The following is a 20,950-nucleotide window of genomic DNA, read 5'->3' on the forward strand; positions in this document are numbered from 1 at the left end:
AGGGGGAAGCCGGTTACCCCAAAATAATTTTATGCAATTTTTCAGCCTATCACCCTGAAAAAGGAAAAGACGCTAGCGTTTTTTGGAGCTTATAAAATATATATTTTTTTAGGTACTCCTATTTACTCTATTGCACTTCGCTTGGTCTGAGGTGGCAAAGGCAAGTCTGGCGCAAGAGGTAACGTTCAGTAAAATCCGCATCTTATTGAATTAGCATAGTTACGCCAATTCGCCAAAGCGCAAATTTGGCAGGCGTTAGGGAGCGAAGGATCATCATTCAGTCTAAATGGACTGATCTCCTAATAACCCATCAATAAATATATTCCATGTTATTTTGTATTTTTACTGTTGTATATAAGTTTTCTTGGTGTTATGTTTTGTACATTCCCTATTTAAAAATATTACCAATGTACCAATGGATAAAAAGGGACAATTTTAAGTCTAAAAAAAAAACTAAATGCACTAAACTAAAAAAACAAAAAGTGTCTTTCCTCTGCTATTCCTAGTGCATATGTAAGATTTAAGCGCAATGTAAAACAAAAATAGTCATAAAAACGAAATGTAATGTATAAGGATAAAAACTGAATTTTCAGAATGTAATATTCTTCATTAGACAGTTTTAACATTATGAATTTTAATTGCACATAGGAAATATTTTATGATCGACTTATTTTTCATTAAGACATTTTATTACATATATTGCATGCTGGTACAGACTATAATGTGCACAATGTTTTTTTACTCTGGCACATGGGTCATTAAATACTTTTGATAGTTCACAAAATCAATTATGCATAAAGGAAATAAAGTTAGCATTTTGCATATATATACCAGTAGCAAAATGTTATACATTATCCCATTATAGTTTTTTCCCTTTGCTTGATTAATATACTAGGGGTAGATACAATCTTTCGAGTACTGCTTTTTACCAGTAATGGTCCCATAATTCTGGGCACATTCTAATAAGCAAACGTGTGCTCATTTACACAGAATGTTCATCCAGGACATTGCTTTATTGTGTCCCTTGGACCAGATAAAAAATTTGATACAAGAGCACAATGCTGTTAGGCATAAGGCACCCCTGTACTTAACACCTATTATAGGCAGGCAGTACATAATGGGCTCTGTTGTACCTTGTGTCCACTGTCCTTAATCCTAATTTGCCCATCTGAATGACACATAAATTAGGGGGCAGATTTAGGATTGTCTATGTGCCAACCCCAGACTGCCTCTCATGAATACAGTATTTCTGAACACAGGTAGTCATCGCAGAGGTGCAGGTCTTTGCTTTCTTTGTTTTTCTGAAGGACCAAGACATGTGCCTATGGGTGCCTATGGGTGCATAAACAAGCAGCTATATTTTAATATGTGTGTTTGATGCATATCTGCCTCACTGTCACACAGAGGACTTTGGATGGCATTAAATAATAAGCATACAACAGTGAACCTACTGGCATTTCTCTATAAATAGACATATACCACCATCCAAATCCATTCTACATGATGATAAGAAATGATAAGGCATTTCTAGACCTCAGTAGGTTAGCTTGAGTAAGCATGATTTCACCTTTGACAGTTTGTTGTAGCCCTAGGTGCTAAAGGGAAGACATATGGTTTTCGGTTTAATGGCTGACAAAATATAAAAAACAAGCATTTATTTTCTGGTGTTTTGATTTAGTGCAGAGAATAAGGCAGTGTATCGCAAGCAATAATAAAATAAAAGTGCCTGAGTTTTAGTGTTTGAAACTCCTACCACAGCACTTCGCCGTCTGAGACCCTAAGGCTTAGAGAGCAATAATATCTTGCTTCTTTAATTGCCACTCATCACAACATGTTGAAATAATCATCTCTTTTTCTTTTCCTCCCAGGTGTCCATTGATGAACGCATCAGACAGTTGCATGAAGCCCACAGGGACTTTGGCCCCACGTCTCAGCATTTTCTTTCCAGTAAGCAATTTTAACTGCTGCTAATTAAACCTGCACGCTCTAGGTCTATTCAGTGGTCCCATTTCAAAGACCATCAGTTATCCCCCTGAGCAGATTTCAAGTTGTAAATGTTACTAAGCAATTAAGTAGTCAGCACCTTTTACCTAAAATCTTTTAACAGGCAGAAACGCTCGTACCCTTCTACATCGAGCATGATTTTGCAACTTCTCTCATGGATTAAAAGGGCTACTTTAAGCAAGATGTGTTACTGTTTGATTAAAGCAGAAGTTATCCTGTCAATTAATATTTAGTATATTAAAGATGTGCAGTGTTTATTAAAGATTAAAAGTTTTGAGGTTAAAAATGTTGTTAACAGTTAGGGTCACTTACTGCAGCAACCAAAAATAGTTTTCTGACTGTAAAAGATTTTAGGTAAAAGGTGCTGATTACTAAATTGCTTAGTACCTGTACCTTGTACTTGATCCTAAGATATACAGTAATTAATTATTATTGGAGGCAAAGCAATCCTATTGGAAAAGCCCCTTTTCAGAATCCCCCAGGTCCTAAGCATTCTGGGTAACAGGCCCCATATCTGTAGGAGTAAACTAGTCTGCTGGCATTGACAGCTTCATTTGCCCCTTTGGTGTATTTGTGTGCTAATATTAAGTGAACTGGAGCTCCTGAAATAACCTATTATAGCAAATAGTATTCTTTTAGGGATGGTTTACCCATAGCAACCATGCCTAAGGAACGAATATTCTAGCCTTCCCTGTGTCAGATTTTTTCTTAAATCCATATTTTGAGTATTTTATAAATGGGTTTAATGTGCAACACTTTGTATTCAAGCTTTGCTTAGTATTTAAATGCATTTTGCTTGTGTTAATAAGGGATACAGCAGTGTCGATTTCATTTTGGCATTCTTGTCTAATCTGATATTAATTTAGGTGACCAGTCATGCTAATTGTTTTAACCTTCAGTTTTTATGCCCTTAGTTCACCTCATTAAATTGCTGATGAACCTTCTCTTTTCAAGCTGCCAATAGTTTTCACATCTTTACCTGTTACTGTAGTGCCAGAGAGAGTTTGTACCACTGAACTGGGAAAGTTTGTCACTCATAGTTAAAATGCCTAATAAAATGTATGAAAAGGAAACAATTTATCACATTTGTGTAGCCTGTCATGAAACAAGCACATGTTCTTCCAACATCCTAGCGAAGCTAAAGCAAACCCTTGGATTAATTTTCCATTATTTGCAAAACATTAACACAAAAAGGAACATGCTTTATCATGCAATACTTACAAAATAAACATCGGTTATTATGGATGTAGAGCATATTGGAGTGTCAGTCACGCAACTTTATTTCAGCCCTTCCTTATGGCACACTATTCTTTTTAAATGATCTAATAGTGTTTCAAAATAGCAGAACAGTGCTGGTTTAAAGGGGACCAGTCACCAGGGCATAAAAAGATGTATAATAAAAGTACTTTTCAAATTAACCATGAACCTCATTTTTTTAATTAACATGTCCAAACTCCATACCTGTTATAACAGTATTTAAAAATCTCAATTATAAATCATATAGTGCTTGCCCCGTCTCTATGCCTCAGACATAGAGGCATGATAGACAATTACTTTCACTTTCCACTCCCCACATCTCTCCTCACCATCTAATTGTGTAGTCAGTGCATGACCATGGACATCAGATTCTAGTGCAACATGATGAGGGGACTCCTGAATTTAACCCTTCACCTTGAGCCATCCTACTGAACCCCATTATTATATATCTCAATGAAACCAGGAGACAGAGATGGGTATAAAATGACCACAGCATTTATTCACATTTTATCAAATAAATAGGACTGTGCCAGCTTAAACCAAGGCAATATTTTACAGAATTTAACAAAAGATCTCTACTATGCTGTGCTGCCAACATGAGAGAAGTTAAGCATCCCTGCTGCTGGACCTGCATCTGCAGTGTCTTCATGATAGGAAATCCAAGCAGGCTGCCCCCTAGCACAAGCAGTAGTAGCGTCTGTATCAATCAATCCACTGTGCAGTCACAGGAAAGAACCTTCTTTCTCCCTCTTCTAAACTTACCTGTGCAGTACTCTGCAAAGTTCCTACCGCTGCTGTGACAAATAAAACTTTAAATCTTATGTGCACTGTCTTAATCCAGAGGAAGGTGAAAAACCAAGCCCAAAGCCAGTGCCAATTATGCTTCAAGAGGGAAAAAATTCCTGCCTGACCCCAATGATCCCTGGATCTAGCATTTCACATTCATTTATCATAAATTAATACAATACAGACTCTCACAATTATAATGCGTAAAGACACAGAAACCACAATATAACAGCACATTCAGGAAAACATCAATATGCAGTTATTAATAGATAATATGAGAACATAAAGAAGAAAACTCCTGACGTTTCACAAAATTTGCAAAATGGGGGAGGGTGGGTGGGATGTTTCTACCTGCTCAGACGATACGGAAGTGAACTGCTTTGTCCCCTGACATGAAGTCCCTCTCTTACTCTGCCCCTGGCCATGGCCATTTCCTGCTTTAATTCATTCCTTCTCACCTAAACACAGTTACATGTGATTCTGCCTAAACCTAGACCGGTGTAATCTGGCTGCTGGTCATTCTGATCCCTTGTCATGCAGCCCCTGCGCTTATAGCTCTAGGGCTTTCCTAGATTTGGGGATTATGCAAAGCTTGCTTTAATGAAAGTGCTCACAAAATGTGCTCTAATTGTGGATTCCAAAAGAATGAAGGAAACAAGATTTAAATAATTTAATAATGTAAATAATTTTAATAGGGTTAGTACATTTTATTTCACTTGAAACCAGGGTCCGTACACCCTTTGGGACCCACCAGGTGTAGATTCAACTTTCCAGAGCGTCAAGTGAGGGAAATCAGCGGCTAGGAGCGCCGGCGAGGATGGGATCTGGGCTGGTGGGGCCCGCTGGGTTTTTCCCCAGTTTCCCGCCAGCCCAATCCGACCCTGCTAATAATGCAGCTTTTTCCCCAGAATCCTAGCAACATTGTGGGCACAATGGGGTGATACACTTGGTGCAACTACGTCCCATTCACCTAAATAGATGCAACTGCACATGTACTTTGTTACAAATCATATTTTCAGTCTGTCTAGCATCATTTCTGGGGTTTAGAGTGTCAGTGACATCTGCATGCAATTATTTAGTCACAAGTGACGCAGGGCGCAAAGGGATCCATGGAGCTACTGCATGGTCAGGTGGTACTAGTAGCTTCAGGGTTCCCCTGAATTAATAGGTGCAGCAACTCTCAATACGGAATGGTAGGCAGGAAGAACTGAGCGCTGAGCACAACAATACAGAAGTACCTTTAATGAAAGTGGTTTTAGTGAAAAAACATAATTTGTAAATAACCCCTAATATTTCATCAATTAGCCTGTCTAGCTCAGTTTCTAGTATTAATTAAGTCAAAGCCATCAGGAAAAATAATATTTTTTCATTACGGAAAAATAATATTATATTAAATGAAAAAACTTGAATTTTTCTAAATTTATCATGTTACAAAGATGCTAAATATCAAAATCCAAAATTACTCCAGCTAAAACCCGTTGAAGTCATGTAAAATCAATGGCAGATGTGCCTTATACAATTTGAAGATGTTTTTGCCTTCATAGTTTTCAAGGGTTTTGGGCTGTTCGATGCTAGTTTTTGTCCAAAGATCAAAAAAATCTGTGGTTTTCGGGCAACAATTAGAAAAAGTTGCAAGATTTTGTCACAACTTTTCCCACACATACTTTTTTAGATCAGATTTTTTAGTAAAAAAAACTTGTGGTTGAATTAGGTCAAATTTGTTTTCCTAAAAAATTTTGAAAAATATTTCTAATATTTACTAAATAGGGTTTTTCTTGGAGTTTTCTAGCTCCATAACCAGATGTCATGAAAGAACAGATGAGTAATAGATGCTAATTTAAGATTAAAGTTGATAGTTGATAAATTAAGTTTTTATTTTTCAAACTATACATATAAATTACATTGATGAGGTAAAGAAAATTTATAATCAGCAGATCATTGATCCCTATTAAAATGGCTTGCTGATGTCAAGTAAAGCATCATGCAAAAGCAGGAAAACTTTTAAATGAATATTTAAAGTTAATACTTCTACAGGTATATTAGCTATAGTTTTCCATTAATACACGTGAGTAACCTCTGATAGGTTTCTATGGAATCTTTTTTGCACAGTGAACATTCCTCCTGACAGTATTTGCCTGAGGTTACATGGAGCTGGCATGAGATAGCTCTACAACCAGCTGTGCATATTGTACTCTGATGTATCCCTTAGGCTTGAAAGTCAGATTTGATAAATGTAATAACTCGCACTGTGATGCTTTTTGCTTGAAAAAAAAATTATTTTCCGTATTTCCCCAAGGTGCATCTTATGGGCTGCATGGGTAGAAGCAAACACCCAGATGAGAGGGGTGGTGGAGTGATAAATGGTCTCTGTAGTTTCAGCTGGATCTCTAGCTTTCTAGGGGGACCTGCTTTGGTGCGTCATGTTACTGGTATTTCAGAGCTTCTTTGGAAACAATAAAATGTTCACGGGGGTCTTAATACTTTAGTGGTAATTACAGTACATTTTTGAATACTTGAGACCTGGGATCCTCCTGTAATGTAACAATTCCTTGACACAAATGACATTGCTTACAACCAGGTGGTCTCGCAGGAGAGGGATGTTGGAAAAGGAATTCTGAGGAATGTTGATGATCCTGATGGACAGAAGGGACTGCAAGAGCAGTAAAAAAAACGGGTTGCTTTTTTTCTTGCTGAAAAGTAATTAAACGAATATTTATTTCTATGTCTTATATAGTTACATAGTTACATAGTTAAATTGGGTTGAAAAAAGACAAAGTCCATCAAGTTCAACCCCTCCAAATGAAAACCCAGCATCCATACACACACCCCTCCCTACTTTTAATTAAATTCTATATACCCATACCTATACTAACTATAGAGCTTAGTACAATAGCCTTTGATATTATGTCTGTCCAAAAAATCATCCAAGCCATTCTTAAAGGCATTAACTGAATCAGCCATCACAACATCACCCGGCAGTGCATTCCACAACCTCACTGTCCTGACTGTGAAGAACCCCTCTACGTTGCTTCAAATGAAAGTTCTTTTCTTCTAGTCTAAAGGGGTGGCCTCTGGTACGGTGATCCTCTTTATGGGTAAAAAGGTCCCCTGCCATTTGTCTATAATGTCCTCTAATGTACTTGTAAAGTGTAATCATGTCCCCTCGCAAGCGCCTTTTTTCCAGAGAAAACAACCCCAACCTTGACAGTCTACCCTCATAATTTAAGTCTTCCGTCCCTCTAACCAATTTAGTTGCACGTCTCTGCACTCTCTCCAGCTCATTTATATCCCTCTTAAGGACTGGAGTCCAAAACTGAACTGCATACTCCAGATGAGGCCTTACCAGGGACCTATAAAGAGGCATAATTATGTTTTCATCCCTTGAGTTAATGCCCTTTTTTATGCAAGACAGAACTTTATTTGCTTTAGTAGCCACAGAATGACACTGCCCAGAATTAGACAACGTGTTATCTACAAAGACCCCTAGATCCTTTTCATTTAAGGAAACTCCCAACACATTGCCATTTAGTGCATAACCTTGCATTTATCAACATTGAACCTCATTTTCCAGTTTGCTGCCCGGTTTTCCAGTTTAGACAAATCACTTTGCAAAGTAGCAGCATCCTGCATGGAACCTATAGTTCTGCACAATTTAGTATCATCTGCAAAAATAGAAACAGTACTTTCAATGCCCACCTCTAGGTCATTAATAAACAAGTTGAAAAGCAAGGGACCTAGTACAGAGCCCTGCGGTACTCCACTAACAACACTGGTCCAATTAGAAAATGTTCCATTTACCACCACTCTTTGTAGTCTATCTTTTAGCCAGTTCTCTATCCAGGTACAAATACTATGTTCCAGGCCAACATTCCTTAATTTAACCAGTAACCTTTTGTGTGGCACTGTATCAAATGCTTTAGCAAAGTCTAAGTAAATCACATCCACTGCCATCCCAGAATCGAGGTCTCTACTTACATTCTCTTAAAAAGAAATTAAGTTAGTCTGGCAAGATCTATTACGCATAAAACCATGCTGGCACAAACTCATAGTATTATGATTTGCTATGAAGTCCAGTATCTTATCCTTTATTAAACCTTCGAAAAGCTTTCCTACCACTGACGTCAGACTAACTGGCCTATAGTTTTGAGGCTGAGAACGGGATCCTTTTTTGAATAGAGGCACCACATTAGCAATTCGCCAGTCTCTCGGCACTATGCCAGATCTCAATGAATTTCTTCATGTGTGAACCATGCATCATTAGTTGTATTACTAGAATTGGGACTGTTAAGAAGGAAACCTTCACTTACTGGTTCCTCATTTGTGTAGACAGATGAAAAATACGAGTTCAGAATCTGCGCTTTTATTTTGTTTTCATCAACCAGCTGACCCCCCTCTGATAGTAAGGGTCCCACCCCTTCCTGCTTCATTTTTTTACTGTTAACATATTTAAAAAATAATTTTGAATTTTTTTTACTGCTTGCTGCAATATCCTTTTCTATAGCAATTTTAGCTTGCCTTATAGCTTCTTTGCATGATTTATTGGCCTCCTTGTACCTTATAAATGTTTCGGCTGTACCAGCTAACTTGAAAGCCTTAAAAGCACGTCTTTTCTTACCCACCTCAACACCAACGCTTCTATTGAACCAAAAAGGTTTTGCTTTGCAACGTTCCTTGCTTACAAGTGGAATATACTGACAAGTATATTTATTAAGCAGCATTTTATAGACTTCCCATTTTTGTTCTGTGTTTAACCCTGTGAAAAGCATTTCCCACTTAATATGTTGCAGAGATGCCCTTATACTGTCAAAGTTTGCACGTCTGAAATTTAGTGTTTTAGTTACTCCCTTATAGAATTGCTTCTGCAACAGAATCTCAAAGGAGACCATGTTATGATCACTATTCCCTAAATGCTCACCCACACAAATGTTAGAGATGAGTTCAGTATTGTTAGTTATTACAAGGTCCAAAAGAGAGTTATTCCTAGTAGGTTTTTGAACGAGCTGGAATAAAAAGTTGTCATTCAGCATATTTACAAACCTACTAGCTTTTTCTGTCTTAGCAACCCCATTACCCCAGTCAATGTCTGGATAATTGAAGTCACCCATAGCAACAACTTGACCCAGCTGTGAAGCCGCTTGTATCTGCAAGAGTAGCTGGGCTTCATACTCGACACTTATACGAGGTGGTTTATAGCATATACCAATGATAATTCTTTTTGTTACCTTTTGCCCAGTCAAAATCTCTACCCAGAGTGATTCTACACCCTCACCAGTGCCAGCTATTTTTATTTCTTTAGCGCATGGCTTTAATTCAGGCTTTACATACAAACACACTCCTCCACCCTTTTTAATCCCTCTGTCCCTCCTAAAAAGGGTGTAACCATTTAAATTCACAATCCAGTCACATGTTTCATCCCACCAGGTCTCAGTGATACCAATTATATCATAATTTTTAGAGCATGCAATTAATTCTAGGTCTCCCATTTTACCTGACAAACTCCGTGCATTTGCCAGCATACAGCGGAGGTTACTACTTTTACTTTTGAAATGTGCATTAGTGAAGAATTATACATTAATTTAGTATTATTCTGTTTTCCTTGTAACAGAGGGACCTCCTTAGCTGGTAAACTGTATGCCCCCCTCACTCCTCCCCCATGACCCCTTACTAACCCCACTGCCCCCTCTACACTAGCTTCCCCATAATCCTTTATCTCACCCACCCCCCCCTTGCCTAGTTTAAACACTCCTCCAACCTCTTAGCCATTCTTTCCCCTAGCACCGCGGACCCCCTTCCATTGAGGTGCAAACCGTCACGACTGTATAGGTTGTACCCCAATGAAAAATCAGCCCAGTGCTCTAGGAACCCAAACCCTTCCTTCCTGCACCAAGACTTGAGCCACGCATTTAGCTCCTTAAACTCCTGCTGTTTTCCTAAACTTGCACGTGGCACAGGCAAAATTTCAGAAAAGATTACATTGGAAGACCTTTCCTTGATCTTAGAGCCTAGATCCCTGAAATCATTCTTTAAGGTCTTCCATCTACCATTTATTTTGTCATTAGTACCGATATGCACTAAGACAGCTGGGTCATGCCCAGCCCCAGCCAATAATTTGTCTATCCGATCAACCACATGCCGAACCCTGGCACCAGGAACAACTTATTCAAAGTTGTCAGATTCACTTTAAGGAGCTTCAACATAACTAAAACTTTCCATTGTAGCCACAACACAATTGCATTTGAATCAGTCCACCATCATATCTTCACTGACCTGTATCTCAAAAAGAAAGATTCCACGTCCAGTAACAGATGCAAACATTTAGGATGGCTGGGACCCATTTATGGAAAATGGTAACATGGAAATCAAGAGCAACTATCAAATAATCACAACACAATATTTAATACTTGTACTTTTACCAAGGACATTTTTTTGTTTAATGATTTATGATTGGTTCCCTTGATGCTTGGGGGCCAATTACTTGCCTGCCCAGCTCTACATACAAATGCCTGGAGTATACTGTGGAAAATAAATAATGTGCACATTTTGGTAGTTAGAACTTGCTGGCTGAATAGTACAAATTCATAGACAAAAGAAACTAGTGAAAAACCACAAAAACTTTTCATGAGTTTGTCTGTTGTTCCCAGTCACAATAAACTAGCCAAAAGAACAGGCTGGCAGGCTAAATAAGAACAAAGATTTGGCAGTGGACCTAAAAATGTAAAACCTTTGCCTGGTGCTCGACATGGGTCTATTCATTCTTTATTCCTCACTAGTTCCTCTTTCCCTCTTGGCATTTTATTTTAGCTTTCAGTAAGTTGCAACATTTAGGTTTGCCCTTTTCCTTTTGCCAGGTAATTTGTAGACAGCACCTGGTATATAAAGCAGCAGCCAGACAGCTGACAAGGGGCTTGAGCCAAGCAAACTAGCCAGCTCCCTGTGCCTTCACTGGCTGAGCGTTGTCCTTCAGAATGGCTTGAGAAACTCTCAATTCACTGCTGCACAATTTCTTTGCAAACAATTCATTCCAGAACTAGTAACATGTTATAACCTACTATCACTTATTTAGGGCATCCCACATACTGTATACCAGCAGCCTACATATAGGGGCCCATTTACTTAGCTTGAGTGAAAAAAACTTTGAATTTCAAATGTTTTTTTGGCTACTTCGACCATCGAATGGGCTACTTCGACCTTCGACCTTCGATTCGAACGTTTCGAACTAAAAATCGTTCGACTATTCGACCATTCGATAGTCGAAGTACTGTCTCTTTAAGAAAAAACTTTGACGCCCTAGTTCGCCACTTAAAAGCTACCGAAGTCAATGTTAGCCTATGGGGAAGGTCCCCATAGGCTTCCTAAGCATTTTTTGGTCGAATAAAAATCTTTCGGTCGATGGATTAAAATCGAACGAATAGCGTTAAATCCTTCGACTTCGATATTTCGAAGTCGAAGGATTTAACCTCGACAGTCGAATATCGAGGGTTAATTAACCCTCGATATTCTACCTTAAGTAAATTTGCCCCATACTGTCAAAAAATCTTGCTGTAGATCTTGGGGCACATTCACTTAGGGGGTTATTTATTAAAGTCCGAATGGTAAAAGCTTTTTTTACTAGAAAATTTGAATATTTATAGGAAACGAAACTCAAATTTTTCGAGATTTATTTATACATCGATTCTGCAAAAAGTCAGAATCTGAAATGAATCCATCTTCAAGGTCTTATAGAAGTCAATGGCAGAGGTCTTATTTGCAATTTGAAGATATTATTGTCTGCGCTGGGTTTCGTACGTTAATCCGAACACAGGCTTTTATGCCAATTTCACGAACAATTCTGATTTATTTCAGATTTTTCGCATGACAATGTGAAAAAGTTGTGGTTTTCGTGCCTCAATCCGAAAAAGTCGCAGTTCTTGTCAATCAAATTTCTTCGTGTTTTTTTAAATGATAAATAAGGGTAAATCGTGGATTCTAGTTTGGTTGGATTATTTTTTATTATTTAATCCGAATTAAATAATTAGTTATCTCAGTATTTCTAATACAGGTATGGGACCTATTATCCAGAATGCTCGGGACCTGGGGCTTTCCGGATAATGGGTCTTTCCGTAATTTGGATCTTCACACTTTAAGACTACTAGAAAATCAAGTAAACATTAAATAAACCCAATAGGCTGGTTTTGCTTCCAATAAGGATTAATTATATCTTAGTTTGGATCAAGTACAAAGTACTCTTTTATTATAACAGAGAAAAAGGAAATAATTTTTAAAAATTTGGATTATTTGATTATAATGGAGTCTATGGGAGATGGTCTTTCCGTAATTTGGATAACGGGTTTCCAGATAAAGGATCCCATACCTGTATCAAACTTCGAGCAACTCCGAATTCCAGAATGGACCTTATTTATGGTCGGGCAAATTTCGGAGCTTTCCCCAAAAACTCAGAAGTGTTCAGAGTTTTCTTCAAAAACAAATATTTTTTTGGAGTTTTTTTTGCGCCGAAACCCCAAAATCATCGGATATCGGTACAGACATCAGCGCAGACACTGGGACCTTCCCCATTGACTTATACAGGACCTCAAGAGCCTTTAGATGCTGGGGTTTCCGATTCAGAGTTTTTATACCATCGAGTTTTTATATGCCCTCTTAGGCTACAATTGTATTGTTCTTGTTCATTTTTAATACATATCTTTGCATTTATGTCCACTCCTATTCATTCAATCTCTCATTCAAACCCACTGTCTGGTTGCTAGGGTAATTTGGATCTTAGAAACCAAAAATTGCAGATTGTCTCAGAATATTACACGCTACATCATACTAAAAGTTATTTCAAATATGAACAATACTTTTAGAGTGCATTTTTCTTACATGAAAGCAAATTGAAATGGCCCATTTCACAAGCAGGGGTACCATTCAGCAGACATATTAGAAAAGGTCTAGATTATATTTGCAGCTACCTCCCAGTTGTTTCAGAATTGAAGACAAGACATTGGACACCAACGGGGGAATGTAATAAAAAACGCTAACAGAAAAACTATTCGCAATGCGAAAAGTTATGCCTTTGCGCGAACAAATTTTGCTTTGTGCGAATTTAATATAGCTTTTGCAAGCCCAGAAACTGTTTAGCGACCACTTCCGACAGTGAAAGACCGTTTGCGAATTTTATAGTTTGCGCTAATGCGCAGTCAATGTAATAAAACTTCATACAGAAAAAGTCGTTATGTTTGCTCCAAAAGATTACGACACCTTCATGCACTTCTTATGAGTGCGCAATTAAAATTCGCAATGCAATAACAGTTTAAGGAACAATATGACATTGCGAAATGTGGTTTTTTAGTCTTATTGGTGCGAATTGTTTTGCTCTTTGCGACTTTTATTACATTCCCCTGCAAGGCTCTAATGTATTAAAAAAGAGTTTACAAACAAACTATGTCATTATTTGGAACAATTATTTGGAAAAATAAATAACTGTGGAAAAATTAATAATTTTTCTTTTTTTAAAAAAAAACATTTGCTTCCCTTTGGTTCAGAGAAAAAATACCCTTATTTCTTGCGTACATAATGTGTTCTACCTATGAACTCTAACTCTGAATATTAAAATATGTTTTTTAAGATATTTTCCAAATACCCATGTAATGCTTATCACAAGTAGGTTAAAATTAATTTTTGCTTTGACGGCTCCATCTGTACTAGGAAGCACAGCCAGTGCATCTCTTTGAGATACGAGGGGAGAGAGCTCGCAAAGTCATGGCAGGTCGTTTAATGCCTTTTTTTGCTAGCGTGCCATTAATCTTGGCTTTTATGCAGGTTGCTGCCAGCACTGTTTAGAAAGAAAGTTCTCCAACTTTTAAAAGCACTTTTTCTGAAAGAAGCACAGGGTTTAAATCATTTTGCATCATCGTTGAACTCATTTGCTTTGTCAAAATAAAATACTACTTTATTCTCCAAATAGGGGCACTTGTATCATTCATTCTTCTTTTTTCTATGGAGTTAGACATTTATTTGCCATAATCTCTCCATCTCTTTCTCTACATTTGGGCCTCTATTATGAAATGCAGGGCAGAATTGCACTCAATACATATATATATATATCTGTCTGTGAGGCTGATCATATGACATTTGTCACATGTCATGAGACATAGCAGAGTGATGGATATATATATATATATAGAGAGAGAGAGAGAGAGAGAGTGTGGTGAGAGAAAGATAAAGCTTTGACATATTGATTGAGGTTGATAGGGGTGGGTGATATGAATTTGGTACAGATATAATATACAGGACTGGATAAATGGGTTGGCAGAATAGAGTGCAAATGTGGGGAGCACTGCACTTACCTCTTCTCTCTATGTACCCTTATTCCAGGCCCCATCCCTCATCCAACACCCCCCACTAGTTAGTCATCATTGCTCGAGTATGCTCACACACTTGCAGGCACATGCCTGGATTGACCCAACACTGACATATACTATAAATAGAGTTAGTTGCTTGTACTGTAACTGTAACTGACTGCACAAGATGTTTCTTTTTTAAAGTGTATTGATGAAGACATTGATGTGACCCCTGTCGTTCTGTGTAGACAGTCGTCTCCTACATATATCAATCGGATGCACTGGAGGCTTTTTGGAGCTGTGGAATAACTCACCAACCTAACATTGACCCCATCTAAAAAAAAACAAAAAAAACAAATGCGCTGTAAGGCTACCATTTATTGTTATCGCTACTTTTTATTACCCATATTTCTATTCATGTCCTCTTTTATTCATATTCCAGTCTCTTATTTAAATCAGTGCATGGTTGCTAGGGTAATTTGGACCCTAGCAACCAGATTGATGAGACTGTAAACTGGAAAGCTGCTGAATAAAAAGCTAAATAACGGAAAAAACACAAATATTGAAAAAAGAAAACCAATTGCAAATTGTCTATCATTTATACTGTCATACATTATACTAAAAGTTAATTTAAAGATAAACGAACCCTGTAAGCTAGAAATGGTCATACATATTTTGTGATATCCCTTTGATCAGTATCTCATCTGTAGCTACATGAGTTGATACACTTCTCAGCAGCAGCTGTGAAATATTAGCAACTATTATAATAATTCACAAATAACAGCTGCCTGTAAGGAAACTCAGGGATTCTGTTTAGCATGGCTAAAAATATATCAACTAAAACGTATCAATTTAGAACAGTTTAAGGGGGTTATTTATCAAGGTCTAAATTTTTAATAACATAAAAATCCAATCAACTTTTCCACAAAATACTACAAATTTTCTGACTTTTTGGTCCAAAATCCCAGAAATTATTCAGACAGCAGTGCAGACTGAAAACTACTAATTATTCGAATTTTGGATATTAGGAGCATAATAAACAACCCCTAAGAGTTGGTGAGCGCCCCTGCCCCCAAGCTGTGAGACATAAGAATTCGTAATGGAACTTTTAACTTCAATATTATAAAAACAGCCTCAAATAGTAAATAGAAAGTTATTGAAAATTTATATCTGGTGACCTAAAAACAACTGAACTCAAAAAAGGGTTGGAAGGTGAATAACCAATTTAACTAATAAAAATAATACTTCATAATACTTCATCTATTCTCAGTTTATGTTCTCCCCTGGCTGAAGGAGCATCTGACCCACTATCCTGCACTGGTGGGTTACTTTTATTGGAAGACTATACCTATATATGCCTTAAATACAAACCTGAAAAAAGCATATTTGTTTTGTTAAAGTCACAAGGCAGGTTGTCTGGAGTCACTTCTCCATACTACTCTAACTCAAAACAGTAACAAATGTGTCTACATATAACAATAAACAGATTTGATGCTACTGATAGCTCCCACGCTGCCTATTACTTTTTAATCCCCGGTTGGATGACTATGAATCATGCATCCCAAATACTTTCTGTGTATATAATCCAAGGGGATCCGTATTTGTGTGAAAATAAGTGACAGTGCAGATTAATAGCTTTGGCTATTGCTAAAGCACAAATCTCATCACTAGCTCAACTTTAAGCCGTGCTGGGTTGTAACTGCTAAATAATGCAGATGACTTCATTAAGGATACAAATTTGTGGTTATTGCACAGATGACATCCATGAAAGTCATTAACTTCCTGATGACTTTTATCTGACTTCCTCTGAACATTTTTAACAAAGTAGGATGATCTACAAACATCGTTATGTCTTCAAACATATTTTGTGTGTTAGGTCAAGATATTGGGGGCACAAACAGAGGGCAATAGCCTTGCTGTTATAAGTACATCCCTGTTAATAGGGATACTTATTAGTTAGTTAGTTAGTTGCTCTTTTTGTACTATGGATCATAGAAACATATGTGCTAGTATATAAGCCTCATTGTTCTATGATTATATGATTTCAGCCATTACTTTGATCTGTGCTGCACCAGCATTGACGTGGCAACTGCCAGCGGGGCATAGCAGAACGCAAAGGGTTACCGGGAAGAAAGGAGACTTAAAAGGGAGTATTTTGGAACTGGGTATAAATGCCAAACTCATCTGGATCTGTTGCATCCTTCCCAGTCAAATACCATTCTGGCTAATTTCCATGGGCCTTGACTTGATTCATTTCTTGAGGCTAGCAGTACAGATTATATATATTTATTTATTTTCTACACATAAAAAGCAAAGTGGGCACAGCTTAGCACATAGCAGAGCTGGGCAAACCACTACCTTTTGTCTTCTAAGCTATTTCATACATACAGTATAAATATATAAGATATATAATTATATACACTACAGATAGGTAAAAACAAAAATAGCATAAATAAAATTCTTTATCATACAGGCAGGTTTAATACAGTATATTTATATACTGTAATAAATGCATTTACAGGATATAGAAAATATGGTACTGTAACTCAGTAGTGTATATACAGTGCAGTTACATAAGTACCACCAAGGAATGGTTACACCAACAGTAACACAAACAATGAAAGTGTTTTAAAGTAATGTAAATATAATGTAGTGTTTACACTGCACTGGTAAAACTGGTGTGTGCTTCAAGCAGACTACAATAGTTTATATAAACAAGCTGCTGTGTAGCCATGGGGGCAGCCATTCAAGCTGGACAAAGGAGAAAATGCACAGGATACACAGCAGATAACATAAGCTCTGTAGAATACCATGGGAGTCTTCAGAATTTATCTGTTATTTACTGTGTATCCCGTGCTTGAATGGCTGCCCCCATGGCTACACAGCAGTTTGTTTATATAAACTATAGTTGTGTTTCTGAAACAAACACACCCGTTTTACCAGTGGAGGGCAACAGTACATTTTATTGTCACTCATTTCAAACATTTACATTTTTTGGTGTTACTGTTCCTTACTTCGCAATAGAAAAAGAAGTAATCCACAGACTACACATAAAATAAAGCATACACTCTTCTTAAAAACAATTAGCCAAAAACAATTAGCCATCTCGTATTATATCTTTTAGGAGTTTATGTGGCTTCTCAGTTTCACCATGGGAACTTGTATAAATACAATATGAAAATGCACCTTGTAAAAAAATGCAACCTGTGTATTTTGTTTAATGAATAGGTGTGCAACCTATTAAAAAAACACCATATTTACTTCATGTTCTAGGATGGACTAAATGAGTTTAAAGATGCTTAATATTTAGTCTAAGTTAGGGATAAACAATGTCTTAGATTGTTCTGACCATGACATGTCTAAAAATGCAGATGTTTCAGCAGAAATCTGTTTAGTTGGATCCATTTAAACAATTTTCCATTTTTTTCATATCAGGCCTCATAAAACTGCCTAATATTGTACTTATTACTTTTTATTCTCGTAGTGTTCTTTAACTCTACATCTTATAGTGAGATTTTCAGACACCTCTGCAAATTACATCACTAATATGTGTCCCTGCACAAAACGTCTGTATATTTAGGTATGTAAAATGGCAAGTAAATCAAATTATCACCCAATAATGGAGGTAATATACTGAGACCTCTAACACAAATCCAAAAAAACAAAGGAGCAGGAGCAGGGACACCTATGTGCCGTGCCATTCACGCCTGCCCCTCATGAATACAGGACTGATGAATGCAGGTAGCGCTGTATTCATTGGGCAAAATTAGGTCACTGAACTCCTGAGTAGAAATAACAAGAAATACCAGAGCAGATTTAAAGGTAGATTATATTGCTTGATGTTGGCAATGCATCATGTGTCACCAGGAATAAAAAATAAATCTTACATGATATTAGGTAGTGACAAGGTGTTGTGCTGCAACAAGACACCATGACTGCTTTATTATGGGGCAAATGCAAATCTATGCAAATAAGTAAAGACAGCACTGCGCAGTGGGAGAATGGCCATGGCAGCATATAAACTCATTTCTGAAAATCCAGCATCACTTCAGGATGTCAGTTGAATAATTTATGAGAATTTTGTTTTTTAGTCATTTTTGTTTCAGCCTTGACAATAAATATCCGTAACTAAATCGTACAGGAAAGCAGGGATGAAAAAAAAAACATGCTTGCATATCTTAATGCAGTAGATTTTAAGTTTCCAATAAATCATTTTGTATTTTTCTTTTACATATCCTTATAAACATGTCCAAAACAAAGGTATAATACTGTGGTTTAAATAAGCCAATGTAGGATGCTACCACCTCAGGATCTTTTTGCATGTTATTATTAAATATTCTTTATATGCCCTTTGCATATGTTCTCTTGTTAGATATCTAAAGTACTAATTCTGGGCATAGTAATGTGCAGCTGTGTTTGACTGTCATTAAATCAATGGCATCACCTAAGAGTAAGGGTAAAATTTGTCTCAAGCAGGGAGGGGTGTGATGGACATACTAGCAGGATGCACTGGGCCCTTAAAAGTAAATTAAAGATTATTATATGTTAATATCTAGTCTTATAAAATGAAGTTAATAACTTCACTTTTGCATACAGTTACCTTTACATTTTTTTTTTCTTTTTGTCGTCTCCTTTATATGCCCTTTCCATATGCTCGCTTGTTACAATATCATTCTGTCTTTACTTCTAATTCATCCCATATGTCATCTGCTACATGGTATATAAACCTCTTAGGCTTGTTATTCTAAGGTCACTCCTACGGTCCACTGTTCTATTAAGTGGTTCACTGGATGTGTTGCAATTCCACAAATATATATATATATATATATATATATATATATATATATATATATATATATATATATATATATATATATATATATATATATATATATACTGATTTAACAATATATATCCCTTATTGTAGTGGCTTTTAGTTTTTGTCAAAGCAGAGGCAATTTGCCAGAAGCTTCACACATGCTTTTTCTTTTACCTTTGAGATTAACTGGGTCAGGTATAACAAATGTTAACCCACTTCAGTCAGCACCGAAGCAGCTGATGTAGGCAAAAAAAAAAAATCCTGCAAAAGTACTTTATAAACAGAAGATGTTCCAGAGTGTTCTGAAAAATACAGATAAATGTTTTTCAAATTATAGCTTGAAAGTTGTGAAGTGCGAATACATTTGCCAGGCATGGATTTGGGGCGAACTTTCATGTTTCGCCGCCCACAAATGTTTGTCGCACATCAAAATTGGCACGCATATTAAAATTGACGCATGTGATAATTATTCGGACGCCCACTGACTTTAATGCATTTGGACAAAATAGTTGCAGGTAAAAATTGATGCACATCAAAATTATTTTGATTTTCGCCATTTCGCAAATTATTCGGCAAAGCAAAATGCCACAGAATCGCCCACCACTACTTGAAAGCCATGATAAGCAAAACGTTGCATCCTATTAATAATGCAGGTGAAATAGTATGTGCCTGCGGTGTAACAATAGTGCACCAGGCCCCCCCTGCAAAATAATCTTCAGAGGGGTCCGGGCACACAGCTGTCCTTACCTGACCCTCCCAACCATCGTCCACTGCTCACGATTTGCAGTTTTTATACTTACTTTAAAAATAAGGTCCATTGCCCTCAATGAGGCTACCTTCTCATGAGTTTCCAAAAGTTTCTGTTGTCAAGTTCTATTCTGAGACCTGCAAGATCCAAGGCATAAAGAGCAGCACTGTGGAATGTGTACAATTTATTCTCTTTTTCTGAAGCACAGAAGAGCTGTATTTATATAGAAATTACGACTAATATCCTAATTATTTAGTCAGATAAGTGAGGCCCGGCTTGAAATAAGGAATCATATTATCTCAGAAACTGTGCCTTTTTTTTTTTTTTGGCACATTGGTTTTTTTTGCAGTTAAATTCTTCAAAGGCGTCCATGGCAGTTCTATATATATATTCATTAGAGTGCAATTTACAATATTAACGCTGGTTTCATAAAACAGTAGAGATTACAGATCAAAATGCAGATTAGATATCTGCAAGTCTAATTGTGCCCAGAGCACAGCATGGCAATTACTTAGACTTTAATAACATAGTGGGCTGAAGAAAGCTTTGATGACCAGATGGTATTATGCCACCAGTATAAAGTTATTTTTAGATTTTATCTTTTAGAAATTGTAGGCTAGATTCTTCTGTGTATACCTACAAGCCACATGTTAACTCAAAGGCAATGAAAGATCCCAGCTGTTGGCCAGATCATCTGCAGCAGAAATGAAGGTTATACATAAGCGTGATTCTGTAAATGTAACATATTGTCACATAATCACACACATTTATACAATGCAAATAAAAATAACTACAGGGAATTGTAATTATTTTGTTTCCTCTCAGTCTTTCAATAGCTTTTTAATATCTTTGCCTTTGGCTGTAATGGAACACACAATGCATTGTTATTTCCTGGAAACTATTCCTTTCCTAGAGCACATCCAGAGAAACATTATAACCCATTTAATGACCACTAATTGCATTATAAGCAATCAACTGATTATTAAGTGTATCATTAGGACTATGATAGTAATTAGC

General features: G+C 36.9%; 1 protein-coding gene across 2 annotated transcripts in view; it reads left to right on the forward strand.

The window, feature by feature from the left end:
* The window catches only part of dmd.1.S (dystrophin, gene 1 S homeolog), a 935,293-nt gene that overhangs the window by 715,435 nt on the left and 198,908 nt on the right, over positions 1–20,950 (forward strand). For both annotated transcript variants that reach the window (XM_041584187.1, XM_041584188.1), the window contains one exon: positions 1,869–1,947. In XM_041584187.1, coding sequence (XP_041440121.1) covers positions 1,869–1,947 — 79 coding nt within the window. The remainder of the gene's footprint in view (positions 1–1,868; positions 1,948–20,950) is intronic.

This window comes from Xenopus laevis, chromosome 2S, assembly GCF_017654675.1.
Source record: "Xenopus laevis strain J_2021 chromosome 2S, Xenopus_laevis_v10.1, whole genome shotgun sequence".
Classification (NCBI taxonomy): Eukaryota; Metazoa; Chordata; class Amphibia; order Anura; family Pipidae; genus Xenopus; species Xenopus laevis.